Source organism: Phocoena sinus, chromosome 3 (assembly GCF_008692025.1).
Source record: "Phocoena sinus isolate mPhoSin1 chromosome 3, mPhoSin1.pri, whole genome shotgun sequence".
Lineage (NCBI taxonomy): Eukaryota > Metazoa > Chordata > Mammalia > Artiodactyla > Phocoenidae > Phocoena > Phocoena sinus.
This window is the reverse complement of record NC_045765.1, coordinates 3,388,654-3,408,661: the sequence shown is the minus strand read 5'-3', so window position 1 is coordinate 3,408,661 and position 20,008 is coordinate 3,388,654. Positions and strand designations below refer to the sequence as shown.

The 20,008-nt window shown below is 55.0% G+C and overlaps 2 protein-coding genes across 2 annotated transcripts; one reads left to right on the top strand and one right to left on the bottom strand.

Moving 5' to 3' along the window:
- The first annotated feature begins 23 nt into the window (after positions 1–23).
- Positions 24–8,922, top strand: TMIGD2 (transmembrane and immunoglobulin domain containing 2). The gene is made up of 5 exons (XM_032628264.1): positions 24–1,318; positions 3,174–3,533; positions 8,148–8,177; positions 8,289–8,390; positions 8,724–8,922. Exons 1-5 carry the CDS (start codon positions 1,273–1,275, stop codon positions 8,795–8,797), a joined length of 612 nt encoding a protein of 203 aa, XP_032484155.1. The 5' UTR covers positions 24–1,272; the 3' UTR covers positions 8,798–8,922.
- Positions 8,923–9,928: 1,006 nt separating this feature from the next.
- SHD (Src homology 2 domain containing transforming protein D) lies at positions 9,929–16,035 on the bottom strand. The gene is made up of 6 exons (XM_032627630.1): positions 15,037–16,035; positions 13,837–13,942; positions 13,570–13,758; positions 12,191–12,314; positions 10,952–11,071; positions 9,929–10,348 (listed from the first exon to the last, which is right to left on the bottom strand). Exons 1-6 carry the CDS (start codon positions 15,331–15,333, stop codon positions 10,162–10,164), a joined length of 1,023 nt encoding a protein of 340 aa, XP_032483521.1. The 5' UTR covers positions 15,334–16,035; the 3' UTR covers positions 9,929–10,161.
- Positions 16,036–20,008: the final 3,973 nt, after the last annotated feature.

The following is a 20,008-nucleotide window of genomic DNA, read 5'->3' as shown; positions in this document are numbered from 1 at the left end:
GGCGCAGGCGCGCCCCTCGCGGCAGGCTGGGAAATGTAGTCCTTCTTGCGCTAGGGTCGCCGAGAGCCGAGACCCACAGAGCCTGGGTCGTACCAGGCGACATTGCTAATGATGTCTGAGCTGGAGAGAGCCCGGAACTGGGAGGCAGGATGCCTGGGTTCGACTGCCGTGTGGCCTTGAGCCTACCCCTAGTCTTCCTAGTGCCTCAGTCTCCCCACTCTCTCACCCACACAACTTCTCAGCTGCCACTCAAACTGGAATTCCACTGCAACCCACCTCCACCTGGCCCAGATATCTGACCCCCGCAACTACTGACGCCTTACATTTACTGAAAAGCCAAAGTCTTTTGCCCAAGCGGATGTTCAGCTTCCAAAGCCGCCTTTCCCTCCCTAAATCACAACTGAACTCCTATGCATCCCACAAAGCCCCAGGCTCTCACATCTCCTCCAGAAGCCTCTCTGCCTGCCCAGAATGCATAGGGCTAGGAGGAGGCTGGGAGGCACTTCCTGGGGAAGTGTGGGCAGAGTGCCACCGCAGGGGCCTCCCTGTGGTTGACAGGAACAATTCTGCCAAGAACACTGACCCTCTTCTTTCTGGTTGAAAAAAAGGAGGTCACACTGTGGTTGGGGGTGAGACATTGAGGCCTAGGAGTCTGCCTCCTCCTCTGGGGTGGGTACTGCCGGCTGTGGGGTGATGGGTGCAGGGCTGGGAGAAAGTCCAGAGCTTTTGAACCCCCTCGACTGGGCCCCCAATCTTCTCCCCAGGCTGTGGGGACAGGGGAGCAACCCTACCTGCCGTGGGACTCAAAGCCATTAGAAGAAGTCCCTTCCTCTGAACCCCAAAGGAAGACACCTTGGGGGCAAAATAACTGAGGCTGGGGTTCTGCCATTCTGTCCCCTGCTCAGGCCTCTGCCACCTGCTCCCCTCTCCTCCCCTCCTCTTGCCTCACCTGCCCTTCAATGTGTCCCCCCCCAGCCTAGGTGTGTTTGTATAGTCTTTTAGAAGGATTTTCACTCACATGATCTCCACCACATACGCATACTGCTTTTCAGATTAAAAAAAAAAAACTTCTGGAAAACTGAGGCAAGAGGTGACAGGAAGTGGAACCCCAAGCAGCAGTGGCCACCACACATCTGCTGGCTGCCCGGGTGTCACCTATACCTCTGTGGTGGGGGTGGAGTGTCACATATGTCTCTGTGGCAGGAAGTCTGTCATGTAGGAGGGGGAGGGGGTTGACAGGATGCTGGGAGAGGGGAGCCTGATGGGCCAGGAATGGGTTCCCTGGACAAGGTGCTGGTCCTCCTGGCACAGTTTTGGAGTGAGTACTTGGGCCTCCCTCCCCTCTACCCCCACCCTGTTGCAACCCATCACCCAGCTTCCTGCCCCTCCTTTACAGGGCCCCTCGAAACCTTAGTTTCTCTGCTCTGCCAAATAGGCCCCGTCTCTCTCCCTGATACTCAGAACTTTACAAGGGTTGGAGGGTTCTAGCAAGGATCCTCAGAGGGGCTGGCAGGATAAAATTCACACCATGACCTGCGTACGAGTCTTGCGTGACCTGGCTCCGCTGGCCTCTCATCTCCTCTGTCCTCTGCATTCCCTCTCTCCCCCGTGGCCAGCCTGCTGACTCTTCTCTCCTTTTTTCTTTCTTTTTTTTTTTTTTTTTTTTTGCGGTACGCGGGCCTCTCACTGTTGTGGCCTCTCCCGTTGCGGAGCACAGGCTCCGGACGCGCAGGCTCAGCGGCCATGGCTCACGGTCCCAGCCGCTCCGCGGCACGTGGGATCTTCCCGGACCGGGGCACAAACCCGTGTCCCCCACATCGGCAGGCGGACTCTCAACCACTGCGCCACCAGGGAAGCCCCCTTTTTTCTTTTTTTTATTCCAACACATCAAGCTTGATCCCACCTCCGGGCCTTTGCACCTGCTGTTCCCTCTGCCTGGAATACTCTTCCCTGGATCTCCTCTCTCTAGCATCAGCTACAACTGCACCCCAAAGACCGGGAACTTGAAGGGGTGTCTAACAGACACCCCAGACTTCTCATGGCCCAAAGCAAACTCTTTCCCCTCCAGCCCTGCTTCTCCCTCGGTGTCCCCCATCTTGGCCCAAAGCCTCCACCATTCACAAAGTCCCTCAGGTTAAACCTTGGAAATCTGCCACTGTCCCTCTTTTCCTCTCTCTCAATTCAGTTCCTCTTGTAGTCCTTCTGGGGACAACTTTCAAAATCTATTCAGACTCTGACCACTTCTTTCCAGGGTCCGGCCCACATCACTGGTCTCCTGGACCCTCATTTCCTGGCCTCACCTGATCTCCCTGTGTCATAGTCTGTTCTCACCATGGCAGTCACGGTGATCTTTTTAAAACTTAAATTGGACCACATTTCCTCCCTGCTCCCCTGGTTTCCCATCACACTTAGGTTAAAAACTAAACTGCTCCCCTTTCCCCACCCCCACCTCTGTACCTCCACCACACCCCACCCCAATGGCCTGTAGGCCTCGAAAAAGCCATCCCCTGCCGACTTCTTGGATCCCACTTCCTCACGCCGGCTAGCTCTTCTCCAGCCACGGGACCTCCTCACTGTTCCTGCAACTTACCAGGCACGGTCCAGCCTCAGGACCTTTGCACGGCCCGTTCCCTCTGTCTAGAGTGCTCTTCCTGCATATCTTCCTTCCCACGACTGACTACGTCTTACCATTCAGATCCCTGTTCAAATGTCACCTCCTCTGAGAGGCCTTCCCTGACCATCCTCTATAAGTAGATCCTCTCACTTCATCCTTATCCCCTATTGCCACTCCCCATTCCTTTCCTCCTTTCACGACTTCCAGTGTCTCTCTCCCCACAGACCCTCAGCTCCACAAGGGTAGGGATTTGTGTCTTAGTCACCTCTGTGTCTGTGTCCACAGTGGCCAGGACAGGGTCTGGCTCACGCGAGGCAATATGTGTGTGGCTGAGAGCCGGACACGTCATACCGTCCACCTTGAAATCTCGCAAGTGCCAAGAGACTTATCCCCATTTCACACATGAGGCCATTGAGCCTCAGCAAGAACCTTGCAAAGATCACACAGACAGCAAGCTTTCAGACTCTTACTGCCTCATCCCTGTGGGCTGGCTAATGCAGTAAGTCACACACACTCACACACACTGAGAAAGGCCTCACTCCCCTCTTCTGTCCCCCAGCCCTGCAAGGAGCCACAGGCCTGACTGTGCAGCAGGCACCCAAGTTGCTGCAGGTGAGGCAGGACAGTCAGGTGACCTTGGCCTGCCAGGTGGTGCAGGCCCAGGCCTGGGAGCAGCTACACATCGAATGGACCAAGGATGGTGACAACTTGTGCCAGACACGCATCATCAACGGCAGTCTCACCGTGGTTGTCTGCGGGCCTAGGGGACGGCTCCCCTGGCAGCCGCCTGGCAATCTCACCCTGCAGCTGGACCACGTGAGCCTCAATGACAGTGGGCTCTACGTGTGCTGGGCGACCGTGGAGATCCCTGATTTGGAGGAGGCCCAGGGCAGTGGGACACAGCTCCTGGTGGAGACAGGTATGAGAGCATGTGCGGGCAAGCTGGGGACTTGGAACTTCCAGAAATCTTAAAACTGTAGAATCTCAAACTCCTAGAAACATAAATTCTCCAAATCAGATTCCTAGGAACAGAAAGTCTGCAGATGCAAGAAGTTTGTAAACTAGACAGCCTCTGTTGCAACGACTCCACTCTGCCGTTGCAGCACGAAAGTCACCAGAGGCATACCTACAGGAATGGGCGGGCCTGGATGCCAATAAAACTTTATTGAAAAAAACAGGCAATGGGCCATATTTGCTGAGCCCTGTTCCAAGATATCACAATTATAATAACCCTTGAATATATATAATTCTGGATTCTGATTCAAAACAATCCCATAAAACACGCTATTCAAGTACATCCTACAAACAGAGAAATGCACACACTGTAAGTGGCCAGCTCAATGGATGTCTTAGTCTGTTTGGCCGCTGCTATAACAAAACACTACAGACTGGGTAGTGTTTTTAAATAAACCACAGATTTTTTTCTCAGAATTCTGGAGGCTGGAAATCCAAGATCAAAGCACCAGCAAGGTTTTGTTCTGGTGAGAACCCTCTTCGTGTTTCATAGCTTGCACCTTCTAGCTATGTCCTCACGTAGAAGAAGAAGCCGGGGGGCTCTCTGGGGTCCTTTTTTTTTGGGGGCATGCCGCACGGCATGTGGGATTTTAGTTCCCCAACCAGGGATCGAACTTGCGCCCCCTGCACTGGAAGCATGGAGTCTTAACCACTGGACCATCAGGGAAGTCCCCTGGGTTCCCTTTTATAAGAGCACTGATCCCATTCATGAAGGCTCTACCCTCATGATCTAATCACCTCCCAAAGGCCCCGACCTCCAGTTACCATCATATTGGGGGTTAGGATTCAACATATGAATTTTAGAGGGATGTATACAAACCACAGCAATGGATTCTTACAACCTGAACACACTTGGGTACCCAGCACCATGCTCAACACACATATCTGCTTCCTCATAGATGCCATCCTCATGCCCACCCCACCATCCTGACCTCTAACAGCATAAATCTATTTTAACTGGTTTCACATTTTACTTAAATGGACTCACAGAGTATATTCTCTCTCCGACATCTTTCACTCAACAAGATGGCTGGAAGATTCCTCCATGTTGGTGTGTGGAGCAGTGGCTCATCCTTGCTGCAGAGCGGCCTCCATCACCACCAATCATTCCAATTTCCTACTGATGACCGTTTGGGCAGCTTCTGGGTTCTGGCTATTTTGAATAAGGCTGCTGTGAACAATCTAGAATTTGTCTTTTGGTCAACATATGGACACATTTCTATTGTACCGAGGACAATTCCAGAATCTCAAACCACAAGATAGAATCTTGCAGTTCTAGGGCTTCCCTGGTGGCGCAGGGGTTGAGAGTCCGCCTGCTGATGCAGGGGACGCGGGTTCGTGCCCCAGTCCGGGAAGATCCCACATGCCGCGGAGCGGCTGGGCCCGTGAGCCATGGCCGCTGAGCCTGTGCGTCCAGAGCCTGTGCTCCGCAGCGGGAGAGGCCACAACAGTGAGAGGCCCGCGTACCGGAAAAAAAAAAAAAGAATCTTGCAGTTCTAGAATCCTAGGGACATAAATTCTAAGCTCTGAGAATTACAGCATATGTTCTGCATGGGACTGTCACTGCTAAGGAGGCAAAAATTTGTTCTTGGGAGCAAAGAAAATCTTACTCTTTTTATGTACAAAGCATCGATATGCAGACAGCCCATAAACAGAGTTACAGAGTGTCTGTGGTATTAACATTTCATTGGGGAAAAAATTAAGGTTCTTAGAATGTCTACTTAGGGGAGTGATAATGAAAAAAGTTGAGAAACACTGAAATAAAGGAATGGAAGATTCTAGAATCTTAGAGTTGTAGTCTTAAATACTTTATTTATTAACTTATTTTTAATATTAATTAATTAATTAATCTATTTATTTATTTATTTATTTTTGGCTGTGTTGGGTCTTTGTTGCTTGCACAGGCTTTCTCTAGTTGCCCTGAGCGGGGGCTACTCTTCGTTGTGGTGCGTGGGCTTCTCATTGTGGTGGCTTCTCTTGTTGCGGAGCAGGGGCTCTAGGCATGCGGGCTTCAGTAGTTGTGGCTCGAGAGCTCACTAGTTGTGGCTTGCAGGCTCTAGAGCACAGGCTCAGTAGTTGTGGCATATGGGCTTAGTTGCTCTGCAGCATGTGGGATCTTCCCGGACCAGGGCTCGAACCTGTGTCCCCTGCACTGGCAGGTGAATTCTTAACCACTACACCACCAGGGAAACCGATCTTACTTTAAAAAGAGAAACTCTAAAAAAAAAAAAAAAAAAGAGAAACTCTTAGAATTTTTTTCTAAATATTTATTTATTTACATTTTGGCCGTGTTAAGTCCCAGTTGCAGCACTCAGGCTCTCTAGTTGTGCCGCATGGGCTTAGTTGCCCTGCGACCCGTGGGATCCTAGATCCCTGAACAGGGATCGAACTGGTGTCTCCTGCATTGCAGGATGGATTCTTTTTTTTTTTTTTTTTTTTGGCGGTACGCAGGCCTCTCACCGCTGTGGCCTCTCCCGTTGTGGAGCACAGGCTCCAGACACGCAGGCTCAGCGGCCATGGCTCACGGGCCCAGCCGCTCCGCGGCATGTGGGATCCTCCCAGACCGGGGCACGAACCCGTGTCCCCTGCATCGGCAGGCAGACTCCCAACCACTGCGCCACCAGGGAAGCCCAGGATGGATTCTTAACCACTGGACCACCAGGGGAGTCCCAGAGAGACTCTTAGAATTTTGCATCACAAAGTGTGTAGGAGCAGAAAATTCTAGAATTCCAGAATCCAGAATTGAAAACCATTGACTCTCAGGAATTCCCTCGGGGTCCAGGCGTTAGGATTCCATGCTTCCACTGCAGGGGGTACGGGTTCGATCCCTGGTGAGTCGGGGAACTAAGATCCTGCAAACCGTGTGGCGCGGCCAAACAAATAAACGAAAAAGAAAGCCATGCACTCTCAAGGCTAGAAGCCACTTTCCCGATCAGCTAAGCCACCTGCCTCACTTTACAGAGGATAAAGCTGAGGCCCAGCAAGGACCAAGACACGTCCAACCACACACACAAGCCGGGGATGCAGCCAGCTTTCTCCAGAGCCCACCTCATGCGTTTCCCCCACTCTTCATGACACCCCATTATAGGCCAAACTATAGGGGCCGGAGACTCAGGTTGACCCGTTGGGGTCCTGCTCTCTCTCGGCGGTTCCCAAGGGCCTTGGGCATATGTCTGGCCCGTATCAGGCAGAATGAAGCACCACCCGGGCTCCCAGGCCCAAGAGACGCCCATTTGTCTCCAGCTGGCAGGACCCACCCGCTGCCTGCCTCTGGGGCGGTGTGTTATGGCTGTCCTGCCTGCCCCCCACCCCTCCAGTGACGAGGGGGCCAATTACCAATTAGCAGAGGCAGGGTAGCAGAGGCACCAGGCTGTGAGTTGTTGGCAGCTGTGAGGGAGCGAGAGTGAGCGGGCACAGGTCCAGCTCCCCACAGCTGGCTTTCCCATCCCTGAACAGCTGCTTGGAACCCTGGGACCACTGCCAACTTTAGAACCTCCATGATGAAGGGGTTGGGGGCTCTGGGTCTCGCCTTAGTCACAGGAGAAGGCACCTTTGGCTGGGGTTCATGTCAGTTATACAGACCTGAAAGCACATCCCCATTCTGCCATTCACTTGCTGTGTGACCTTGGGCAAGTGACTTGACCCTTCTGTGCCTGTTTCCTTAGTCATCAAAATTCAGCCAATAGTGCTTTCCTCATCAGATTAGGTGAATTTAAAGTGATTATATCTAAAGAGTTTATTGCAGGGTCAGGAACATAGTAAGTCCTCAGTAAACATAAGTGGTTATTATTGTGTCTATGATACTGATTATTCAGCAAGACTCAAAAATTCAGGCCCGTGTAAGTTTTTGTTTGTTTGTTTTGGTTTGGTTTTTTTCCTTTCCTTTCTTTCTGAAACAGGGAAGGGAGAGGGAGGCTGAGGGGAGAAACACCTTTGTTCAAAGCATGGCCCAGCTGTTGCCTGGATGTGTGACTCCAGGCAAGTGACTCAGGCTCTCTGAGGCTCAGTTTTCTTGGGATTGACACAGTGTAGACACTCAAAAAACAGGAGCCATGAGGACGATAGATCCCACGATCAGGATGATGGAGCTCATGGTGGTGTTGGCAAAGTTCCTGGTGAAGATGGTGGAGCTCAAAATGAGGATGATGGAGCTCATGTTCAGGGTGCTGGGACTAAGGGTGGGGATGATAAGGCTTGTGATGGGAACGGTGGAGCCTATTATGGCAGCAATGGGGCTCATGACAAGGGTGGTGCAGCTCATGGTGGGGATGATGGAGCTCATGATGAGAAAATCCCGTTGGCATTTACTTCACAATAACCCATTAAGAGAGGAATGATTAGTATCCTTTTTTCAAAAGAGGAAACAGGTTCAGAGCAAATCCCTGCCTGAATTCACACAGCATGGCAGGGGCAAGAACCCTGAGGTCCCACACGGGGTAGAGGGGCTCTTACCCTGAAGAGGTGCAAGAAGCTGGACTCGAAGGTGAGCTCCCCTGAGACGTAGGTTTCTTCTCGGCAGTTGGCTGGCTACTGAACCGGAGCTTCTCAGGTGAGTTCCGTCCACGTGTCCCTCCTCCAGCCCCGCCCCCCCCGCCCCCGTGCCCCGCCCCCGTGCCCCGCCCCCAGTCAGACCGCCCACAAACCACCACCGCCTTCCCAGGGCTCTCCTTCGCACTGCTGGTGACTGGAGCGGTGGCCGTGGCCGCTTTCGCTCTGGGCGCCTGGATCTGGGGCCGCCGCCGCTGCCGGAACAGAGACGCAGGTAAGGAACCGCGCAGGTAGCCGCTCGGAGGGCGGACGGTTCCCACGAGCATCGCCATCCACTGGCGACCCCGCCCCCGCGTGGCGGATGCGGGAACTGCAGCTTCTTGACAAGGATGGAACGCAGACCCTTCTGACTTTGATACCTGCCCCTTTTGGAAGGAGCGAGGGTGAGGCTGGGAGGCAGAGAAGGGGAATAGATGGAGAAGGCTGGCCCCTACACCCATGTTTTTCAGAGGCATAGACAAAGCCTCCAGAAAGTGGGCTGGAGAGGGCCAGGCTCTCTTAAGTGATTCTCCCCTCTTGGTGTCATACCCCCCTCCTTCCAATGCAGGGAATCCACTCTACATCAATGCCTTATACCAGCCCCGGAGGGCCCCAAGGAAGAGTGAGGCATGGACTGTGTAGGGGAAGATGCTGGACATCTCCAGCAAGAATCAGAAGGGCCAAAGCTTCTATTCGATCTCTTTCCCCTGGCCCCCCACCCCCAAGCGGCCTCTGGCTCCCAAATCTTCCTCCAGCCCCAGGCCCAGTCACCCCATCTCTGCAGTTGGAGTCCCTCCTGGCCCAGGCCAAGAGGATTCTTTGAAGTGGGAAGACGAATCAGAACCCCCAGAGACCCACAGAGGACACCCCCCCAGCAGCTACGTAAAGATGTGACTTATTCCAAGAGGATCACGAAGTCCAGCAGTTCATCCTGAAACACGCCCCCTCCTCATTTCTATGAGACTGGATTTCTCCCTTGCCCAAAGACCACCCAATAAAAAAAAAAAAAAAAAAGAACACCCAATAAAGGCTCATGAAGAAACCAAAGCCAGAATTTGTGGCAATTTGGGAGTGCTAAAGAGATCTGAGGAGTCATCAGGGGGGGTCTCAGAGGACCACTGTGGTGAGGGGGCTCTTTGACGACTCGCAAGCCTTCCACCTCTTATCCTTGGAGAGACATGTCCAATTAGCAGAGAGAAGTGATGCCCCTGGCTTCAAAACAGTGCCCGGAACTGGACACACCCCCTCCCCAGTTGGTATCTCTCCCCCAGGCAGGCTTGGAGTTGGGTGCGGGGGGGGGGGGGATCGGGGCTTCCTGGCATTTATCAGCCCCCGGGGTCTCCTGCCCGACTGTCACCTTGAAGTGACACCAGCTGGGCCTGGCTCCCCTCCCCCACTTCTGCTGTTTCCATGGGGACAGATGTCCTTTCTACAGCATCAGCCCTCGCCCGCCCGCCCGCCCGCCTCGGATAAGGAGGAGGGGCAGGGTGGGGCAGGGCTGTCCTGAGAGCCTCGCCCCCTCCGTTTCTCCATCTTTTTAATCTGCTGGTCTCCATCCACTGTCTCCGGAGTTTTATCTGCCTCCATGCCTCTCTCTCCCTGCCTGTCTCCAGCTCTCTGGATTCTGGTCCCTCCCTGTGAGCCATTCAGGCTCCAACCCCAGCTCCATCCCCAAAACAAGGAGCTGGGGATGCTCTTCCCGCTCCAAGGGTCTGCCTCCCCTTTTCCTTCTGAGGGGCTGAGATCCCCACCTCCCAGAAAGGACACTTGAAACACACAATAACTTATTTATTTTCCAGGCAAGAGGAGGGCTTCGAGACACAATTCTAATCCCTAGAACCCAGAAGGAGGCTGAGCAGGGCGGCTCTGATGAAGACCCAGACCCTGGAGGGGCGGGGGGGCGGTGGTTTCTCTCCATCCAGCCTTCTCCAGGACTGTAAAGACCTCCACCGTTTGCAGCCACTGATCTGGGTCCTCACAGCCCAGGGCGGGGGGCTGAGGCTCAGTCAGGGGGTCTGTGAGACCACGGGGTACAGCAGGGCCAGATGCTCAGCGCCCTGCACGGGCAGTGGGCGGGAGCTATAATGGAGCACCAGCTCCGGCACGCTGGGGAAGGGGCCGCTGTGCTGACCCAGCACGAACTGGTTCTCTCGGATCCGAGCAAACTTCAGATGCAGGAAGCCCTGGCTGCTCCTGGAGACAGGAGTCAGAGTGGGTACCCAGCACTCCAGACCCGCCCACACTCTCCAACCCTAAAGCCACCCCCTCATGGCCCCCAGGAGCCCGACGCTGGCATCCCCTAATATTTCTGATTAACAGCCACTTGGCGTCAAGCTCTTGGCTAGTTCCACACTGCGGGGATGCCTTCCGAGCTTGTCCCCTATCAAGACAGGCTGGAGCTCCTACCAGGTGGAGGTCCCTCCCCAGGAACACAGAAGGCACTTTCTCTCCAAACCTCCTGACACCTTGTGCTACCTGTCCTGGGCTCCTCACTAGGGTTACCCTCAGTCTAGGGTCCCTGGTTCCCCATCTCACTCAAGCCCTAGATCTACGGTATGGCTTCCTCTCCATCTTCTTGCGTACCTCCAGTGACAGGGAGTTCATTCTCAGTCGGAACCAAGCCAGTGGCCTCTCTGGAAGCCCCACCCCCTGGCCTAGAAGCCCCACCCCCTGGCCTGAAAGCTCTGTCCATCAGCCCTGGAAGTCCCGCCCACTGGCTGCTGGAGACACACCCCTCTGCTCCGGAAAGCAGGCAGTCCTGAGACCCTCTGTCCCTCCAGGGGGCTGCGGTCTCACCTGAGGGATAGGGAGCAGTCTTGGGGGCTGGTCTCGCTGAGCCGCACGAGGTAGCTGCCTTCCTTGCAGAGCGACAGGAGGTTCTCGGCATCTGCCCGGCTCAGCGGGCCGTGAAACCACCTAGGGGGTGGGGACAGGTCTCCTGAAGGGCAATCCCCCTTTCCAACACGTCCTGGGGCTGGATGCAGGCACAGCTCTTTCAAGGACTTGTGACGTCCAGGCAAACAAGTGAGACAAATTCCCTTGGATTTCTCAAGAGGAGCCTGGTTTTCAGGCAGACAAGGTTCTCCCTGGGAGGGAGCTGAACCCAGGTCAACCTGGAGCTGCTCCTTCCAATTCAGCACATACCCCGACCTTGATTTTTACAGCCTCCCTCAGCTGGGTCTCCAAGTGTCCTCAACCCCTCCCTAATCCTCCAACTGGAATCACTTGCATATCACTTTCATGAGATTCACCACATCCTGTATCCCCAACCCACCTGTACCATTTGTTACATAATATTTTTCTTTAATGTGCTCAAAGAGAAGCTAGCAGTGGGAGCAAAGTGTCAAAGACAGATGAGCACCAAACAGTTGTTTGTATTGAAAGAAAATACCTTGTGCTTGGGTTAATTAGGCAGTTCTGTATGGCCCACCTAAGAGGTTTGGGAATGACTGTGATAAACACACCCTGGTACTCACAGGGCTGGGCTCTGGGGGCTCGGGGAGTTCCCTGAGAAGCTCCTAGACTGGAGAGACACAGAGAACACCCAGACTCTCCCAGCTTGTGAGCTTCACCCCAGCCTAAAGTTGGGACCCCTTCAAAATCCTGCTTCTCCCACTTTCACCACAAGATCTCCTGGGGGTGAGAAAGATGTCTCTTTGCTCTCAGGCTTATAAACCCCACTCAAGGGAAGGGAGGAAATCCCTTTTTATTCTGTGTGAGGCAGACACTCTCTTGGAGGTATTGAGCCCAAGGTTTGGAGAGGTTAAGTGACTTGCCCAAGGCCACACAGCCAAAAGATAGAGAAGGAATTTGAACCCAGAATCTGACGCCGGAGGGAATGGAGACGCCACCTGATTCTGCTTTGCACCGAGCTGGGTGTCTGGCCCACAGCAGGCGCTGTCACCCAGCGAAGATTAGTTGAAGAAATGAATGAAGTGAATGAGTGAAATTTCCTCCAGCCCCCCTGGCCCGAGGAATCTGTGGCTGGTGTGGGGCAGGGAGGGATTCAACTCCATCTTCAACTTCCCCACTCACGGCTGTTTTTCCAGAGGCAGGGCCGGGTCCACGCGCTCTGCAGGCTGGGGGCTTCGGGGCGGGAGTCTCCGGAGTTCCTTGGCTGAGCCTGAGGTTCTTTCCCACTCTGGACCGTCAAACTGCACTGAAGAAGGTTTAAAGAGAAAATGGTTAAGTCCCGCCTATCTCAAGAGGGTGGGGTGGGGGCAAGCCAGTGGAATTTCAGTAGGAAGGCGGTGCCAGCTTAGGGAAACCTATCAGAACCCAGAAGAGGCGGGGTTGGGCTTAAGGTTGGGGCGGGATTGGTACGCGAGCAACCAATTAGCCTTCAGAAGAAAGGGGTGTGGTCATTCTTGAATCTGGTGGCATGGAAGGGTGGGCAGTTCCCTGAGTGATAAATCAGAGAGCAGGGGGTGTGGCTAGAGGGGTAGGTGGGAAGTTCTGCCTGATCTTGGCCAACTCGTAGAGCTAGAAAACCACCCTCAATATACAGACAGGTAGACTGAGGCACTGAGCTCCAATTTCCCTCACAGTCATACAACTTCTGGGGCAGATTTGGGTACGAACAACTCTTCCTGGTCCAAGTTATTTTTTTCCTATATATATATTTTTTGGCCGCACCATGCAGCATGTGGGATCTTAGTTCCCCGACCAGGGATCGAACCCGTGCCCCCTGCAATGGAAGAACGAAGTCTTAAACACTGGACTGCTAGGGAATTCCAAGTTATTTTTTTTCTTAAAGCTGACCTTATTATTCCCTCTTTACAGAAGAGGAAACTGAGGTTCAGAGACTTATCCAAGCTTACCCAACTCAGTTACGAATCGACTCCAGGAAATGCTACCTTCTTCCACAATGGCTCCTGTGTAATTGAGCACTTTAGAACTCAATTTACAAGTACCCTATTCGATAGGTACTAGAATGATCCCCATTTTACAGGTAAGGGAACTGAGACTCAGGGAGATAAAGGGATTTCCCCAAGTGACACAAACCCAGATCTAGTGTGACATCAAAGCCTATTCCTGCACTATAGTGAGCAGAATGAGTAGGTTCCATTGCACTCTGAAAGGGGAATTCCCTGGCAGTCCAGTGGCTAGGACTCTGCACTTTCACTGCCGAGGGCCTGGGTTCAATCCCTGGTTGGGGAACTAAAATCCCGCAAACCACGCGGTGCAGCATAAATAAATAAATAAATAAATAAATAAATGGGGTTTCAGTTTCCAAGGAAGTTACAGATTCTCCTGGGAAGATTATGACTATCAGTCATTCACACTTTAGTGAGAATTAACAAACTACCAAAGTGACAGGTGATGGGGATTTACTCTGTAAGTTGAAACAGGGGATGTGACCAGAGCAGGAAATAGAGGGACAAGGCATTCAGAGGTCAGGCTCAGAGAAGCACCTGCAAATGCCTTGGAGATGTGGTCTTTCTTCCACTCCCAGGGCTGGTCATACTCGTCTGCTGGCCGTTCATCCTCCTGGGGCATCCGGCTCTGCCGAGGTTTCCACCCTGAAGGAGGCCCATCTCCCAGATCTTGGTCCTGCTCCTCATAGGGAGTGTCATACAGCTGCACCCTCCTGTATGGCAGTTCTGGGAGGCCAAGGACACTGGTCAGCTCCCACTCCCACCTGGGACCCTGTCACCTTCCCCCAAGCTCTGACCACTCACCGCTCATGACTCGCTGGGCATCGTAGGGCTCCATGTAGCCGTCATCCGGGGGTGACGGGTGAGGTTGGACATCAAAAGGGTCCGAGTACTCAGTGTCGACCTCCAACTGGAGACAGAAAGGAAGGGGAGGGAGTCAAGGGCTCAGGGCGACCAAGCCTAGCTCTGAATACCCCTGCTGGGCAATACTACACCTCTTGCCTGCTGTCTCTGTGTCATCTGATACATCCCCTCCAAGCAAGTAGTTTCCTCTTCCACCCGCGAGTGTTTGCAGATAGAGCTTCCCTTGCTCTCTTCCTCTGTGCTGTTCTGATTCTCCCCGACACAGATCCCTACCTCCCTCCTTCAATCATTTTAATGATTAGGTGCCAGTACTGTTCTAAAGGCTTCACATATATTTACTTGTAGCACCAACACTCAGTAAGTACCTTATCCCCATTTTACAGATGAGAAAACCAAGGCATAGAGAGGGCAAGTGACTTGCTCAGGGTCACACAGCTGATAAGTAAGAAGCAGCGCTTGATCCTTGGTTGTCTGCTTCCCCGAGTCCCTGCTTCCTCCTACCTTTCTCTGTGCCATTAACCACTACCTGACACAGTTTACCGTAACCCTCTTTGAAGCCTTCTCTGTCTCTCCACTGAGGGTTTGGGGTGGACCCCCTGATCCTCTAGGAAAAGTACTGAAAAAAAAAAAAAAAAGCATGGGCATTGGAGGCAGGTTTGGGTTCAAGTTCTAACAAGCTAGAGCCATGTGACCTTGGGCCAGTCGCTTCTCTTCTGTGAGCCTCAGTTTCCACTTCTGTAAAATGGGAGTAATAAGAGAGGAAGGGTGGAGAGTAGTGGTGAGGATGTTTAAGTGACCGCAGGAAACTGACTCACTCAGATCTGTTTAAGGAAGATCCCTTCAGCTGCTAAGAGGAAGGGAAGCTGTGCGGAGGGATCCAGAAGGGGGGAATCAGGAAGCAGGAGGACAGGGGCACAAAGCCAGTCAGAGAGGGAGGAGGACAACCAGTGCTGTGCAGTGAAAAGGGGCAGATATCAAACTCCACGAAGCGGATGGACGATTGGGGAGTGTCCGGCTGATGCCCTGGTCTTTCCCTGGGGTAACACATAAAACACGCTCCCCAAAGTCCTGGGGAAACCTAGCCTGGCCGCCCCACCCAGTCTCCTGGGGCCACCCAACCTCTGGGCCTTAGCCACGCACCTCTTCCCGGGGGCTGCCCAGCAAGACCTTGGCTCTGGCCATGTCAACTGCCTCCACCTTGATGAGCCGGTGCTTTGGAGAGTCGTACTTGGTGTCTCCAGGGCCCTTGGAGTCCCCGGGCCCCGCGGAGTCAGTCTCTAGGCGGCCATCTGCATCCTCATAGGGGTCCTCAAAGTCCAGATCCTTCTGTTCCCGGTAGGCCCGCAGGATGTCGCTGTCCGTGTAGTCGGGGGTGGGCGGCTGCGGAGGGGGCCTCCGACCGCCAAAGCTCAGGTAGTCTCGTAGCCACTTGGCCATTTGAGCGAGTGTCACCCCAAACCTGGCCACTGTCAAAAGAGGACCCACATGCCCTCTTCTGGGCCCCCTTCCTCGGCAGAGTCCCCAGGGAGGAGCAGGGGGAGAAGGAAGGGAGGAAGGGAGGAGGAGAAAGATCAGGTGTGACCCTTGGCTGGGCTCAGAGGAGGGGGAAAAGGGGGGGGGGGAAGGAGGAGACAGAGGAGGGAGGAAGGGGGAGGAGAAGCAAAAGCGCACCTTAGCCCGGCTCTGGAAGGACGGCGGGGGAAGGGGGCGCCCCGTAGGGCCCTGAACGCGGAGCGCGGGGTCGTCCAGCCAGAGCGAGGGGCATCCGCGGAGTTTCCGCGGGCAGCGCGCTCTCCTTGCACGGCTCGGCCACCCGTTGCCTCCGGGAAGCTCCGGGATCCCTTCCTGGGGGCCGGGGGCGGGGAAAGCGCCGCCTGCGGACGCCCCCAAGCCCTGGATCAGCCCGGACGCCTGGGTTCTCAGCGCAGCGGGCAAGCTCCCCGGGGACTCGGGCGCCGCGCGCAAAGTTGGGCCGCGGGGACGGTGACCCCGGTGCGGCGCATCCTTTGTTGCGCTCCTCGCCTCTCCGGGGGGAGCCCCAATCCCGCGGCCCCCGGCCCGGCCGCCTCGATCCGGCCCCAGTCGCGGGCACAAAGGAAAATAAAATCTCCAATCCCCCTTCACGCTTTCGGAGAGACTTTAGCCGCAGCCGCCGGCGCGCGCCCGGGAGGTGGGACTTTGGGGAGGGGGCTCTCAGACGGACGCCCCAGCCCCTACCAGTACCGGGCCGGGTCCCGGGCAGCGACGTCAAGGCTTCCCCGCCCCCTCCCCTCCCCTCCCCCTGCGCTCCCCTCGGAGGTGACTGAGACCTTCAGCTGTTCTGGGGAGGGAGGGGAGCATCTGCCCGGGGAGGGAGGGGTTATGCGGGGCGGGAGTCGCGGGGGCCGAGGCCGCGGCGGCTGGACAGTGACCCGGAGGACCGAGGCTGGCAGGAGCGAGCGAGGAGCACGGGAGATGGAAACCCACAGGGGCTGACCTTGCTCCGGAGAGCGAGAGGTGTTGAGATGGGGAAGGGGGGGAGGGAGGGGAGGTGGAAATTGGCCGGGAAATGGAGGGCTGGACTTGACCGCGAGCAGGGATGAAATTGACCAGCAGAGGGGGTGAGCGTGACCACTATTGAGGGTTGAAATTGAACCAGGGTCTGGCGGCGAAACTGACCAGGAGATTGGGGTTGTGGAAATTATTCCAGAGGTCACCGGCTAAAATGGATATTGAGGCAGCCGAAGGAAGGGGGGTTTGCAACGGAAGGGACGGGGTTCTGGCTTCCCCTCCCCCAAGAGGGCTCTTCTCTGTCCCCTCTCCCCAGGGGACTAATTGCAGGATGGGGGAAGGGGTTTGGGGCAGCTGGCCAGGGGAAAGGAGATGGTATCTGTGCCTGGAGTGTGCCTTCGGCATCTGTCCCTTTGTGGTTTCTGGGGGTGGAGGCCGGGAGGGGGACAGAAATGAGAGGTGTCTCGCCTGGCCTGGCTGCCTGTTGGCAGCTGCAGCTGTCAGGGGGCGAGGACACTAACGGATTTGGGGGGAGTAAGAGAGGCAAAGGGAGCTGCTGGCCAGTTCCAAAGCAAACACATTTTTTTTCTTTCCCCATAAGGGGGCTTGCTCAGTGACCCCTAATAGAAAGAGTAAGAGAGGGGTAGTCAGGAAGGATGGAACCTCAGATTCCCTTCTCCAAGCCCCCTAGGGTGGGTGTGGCTTGGAGGGGAGGCAAGACCAGACACAAGTCAGAGCTGACACTGTTGTGAGCTCTCCCCCACTCCGCCCCCCGCAAAGAATAATAGTGGGGCCTGGGCAATGTCTATGCAGGCCACGCTTTGCTTTCCCGATTTGAAAAATGGGGTTTCTAATAGGAAAAACTCAGAGAGTTGGAGGAAGGATCATCAGGAGGATGTGACATTTTTTTCCTGATGGGGAAACTGAGGCACAGAGAGGGGAGACACACCCCACAGCTCATTTCTGCCTGGATGCTGTGATATGGCCTGGCTTGGGATGGCATTCGACCCCCATCAGGTCTCTTCGTGGAATCAGAGGTTCTCCATCTCTCCTCCACTGTTAGCCCCATTTTCCAGATGGGAAAACTGAGGTCCAGAGCCAATGAGGCAAGGCCCCTCACGGCAGCAGGGGTGTCCGTATGTCCTCCCCTCCTCTTTCCTGCTTTGGCTGAGTTGGCCTCCACACGAACCTGTAGAACTCGGTCCTCCCTCCCGAAGAGCACTCACACAGACCCCCACCCCACCCCGTCCTCTCTGATCAGCGACAAGGCAGCATCCCTGGGGACTGCCCAGGGAGCACGGCAAGTAATTGTCCTGTTTTTTGTCAGCCACAAGGCAATACCCGGCTCGGGGATGAGCTGTTGACAGATCTCATCAAATCCGAGTCCTCTCCCTGTCAGATAAATACGCGATGTCTAAGGTATAAATATTTGAAAGGGGCCTTCTAATTCCGGTCTGTGTCAGGAATAGCAATTAGAGGCCCTGGAGGCAGAATCAAACGGTGTTTGACTTTCCTGCGCTTCTGAGCTGGGTTCTCCTGGGGCTGCCCCGACTCCCACTGCAGGAGCAGGGAGGGGGCTTGAGAAGGGGCGGGAGATGGTGGACGAGGGTTAGAGCCAGGCTGGAGGTCTGGTGGCCCTGCAGTGGTATGACCTTGAATAGCCAGTAACCCCTTGGGTTTTGCCTTTCTGATTGGGGGAGGAGGGAGCAAGAGAGCAAAGCCAGGAGGCAGGCACTGCATGGACAAAGGCAAGGAGGTGAGTGGTCTGGAGGTCCTGGGCTGATGGGACCTCTTTTTCCCCAGCATTCAGGGTCTGAAAGACGGTCTATCAGGGTCTCCTCCATCAAGGTCTCCTCCCGGGTAGCGCTGGGTTTCTGGAATCCCAGCCCACCTGAACTTGAGTAAGTGACCTGGCCTGTTTTCCCATCTATGAAATGGAACAGCTAACCTTTGTTGAGCGCTTACTGCCTGGCACTGTTTTGGGTGCCTTAAAAAAATTTTTTTTTTAATTAATGTATTTATTTTTTACTTATTTATTTTTGGCTGCATTGTGTCTTCGTTGCTGCGCACGGGCTTTCTCTAGTTGCGGCGAGCGGGGGCTACTCTTCGTTGTGGTGCGTGGGCTTCTCTTGTTGCGGAGCACAGGCTCTAGGCGCATGGGCTTCAGTAGTTGTGGCACTTGGGCTCAGTAGTTGTGGCTCACAAGCTCTAGAGCGCAGGCTCAGTCGTTGTGGCACACGGGCTTAGTTACTCCGCGGCATGTGGGATCTTCCCGGACCAGGGCTCAAACCCGTGTCCCCTGCATTGGCAGGCGGATTCTTAACCACTGCACCACCAGGGAAGCCCCTGAATAGTATTTTCTTGTATGGTATACAGTAAGTGCTCAATATATGCTTAGGGTGGATGGGACCTCAGGAAGAAGCCAGAGGGGGTCCCTTGCTGGGGGCTGCGCCTGCTCTCATCTCATGGATCCCCGTGTCTGCAGGGGGGATGGGAGCCAAGGCACCAGGACAGGAGGGGACCAAGTGGGGATGACCCATGGTGGGACTTATAACCTCCTGATCTGATGGAGGAGACATGGCCCTGATTTAGGAGCTCCTAGTCTGATAGGAGAGACGACCTCTGCTCTCAGAAGCTCCTGGACACAGCCCTGCCTTCAGCTCACAGTCTGATGGGAGAGACATGGTCCTGCCCTCAGAAGCCCCCAGTCTGACGGAGGAGATGTGTGCAAGCGTTAATAGGCTCCCAGTCTGAAGGGAGAGGCACGGCTCTGAACTTAGGAGCTTCCAGTCTGATGGAGGAGGCATAAGACTGACCTTCGAAGTACCCAGTCTGACACAGGAAATATGTGCTTGCTTTCAAGGGCTCCCAGTCTAACACCGGCCTTCCAGGGCCCCAACCTGATGGGGGAAGCACAGACCATTCCCTGGAAGCTCCCAGTCTATAGGGCGTGGTGATCGAAGGTGTAGCCTTGGAGCCTCACAGTTTCAAAGCCAGGTCCAGCCCCTCACCCACTCTGAGCCCTTGGCCAAGGAGCCTCCTGCCGTCTGTAAAATGGGGCGGTGGGTAAGGGAGCATGTGTCCGAGGGCATGGGTGGCAGAGCCCTGGCATGGAGGGAGCTTGGGGCAGCGCTTGGCCCTCAGCGAGAGCTTGGGAAGCAGGAGCGGCCCCTTGTCTCCTTTGTGAAGCCCAGGCTCAGGAGGGAGGGGGTTCCAGCATAGGGGAGACCACCCCCCCAGTCCCTCTGATGTGCTCCGGCAGCCAGGCAGCCCCCAGGGGAGTTGATGGAGGAGATTCTGGATGAGGCCTGACAGCTCCCAAGGACCAGATGACAGACATGGAACTCGTGGGGGACGGGGACTGTTGGCAGCAAGCAGGGAAGGGCAGGCTCCAGAGAGCAAAAAGGGGGTGTGGATCTCGGGGTGGCGGGCTCAGGGCAGGGAGTGAGGGGGCATGCAGGCTGAGGCCCTGGAGGGTCAGCACACACAACAGACCCCCTGCCCGAAGTGTTGCTGCGGTGTCCCTCTGCCTGCTCGGCCCTGGGAACCCCTGCAAGAAAATTGGGGACCAGGAGACAAACTGTTCCCAAGACACAGGTGGGAGAGCAAAGCGTAAAAGCCT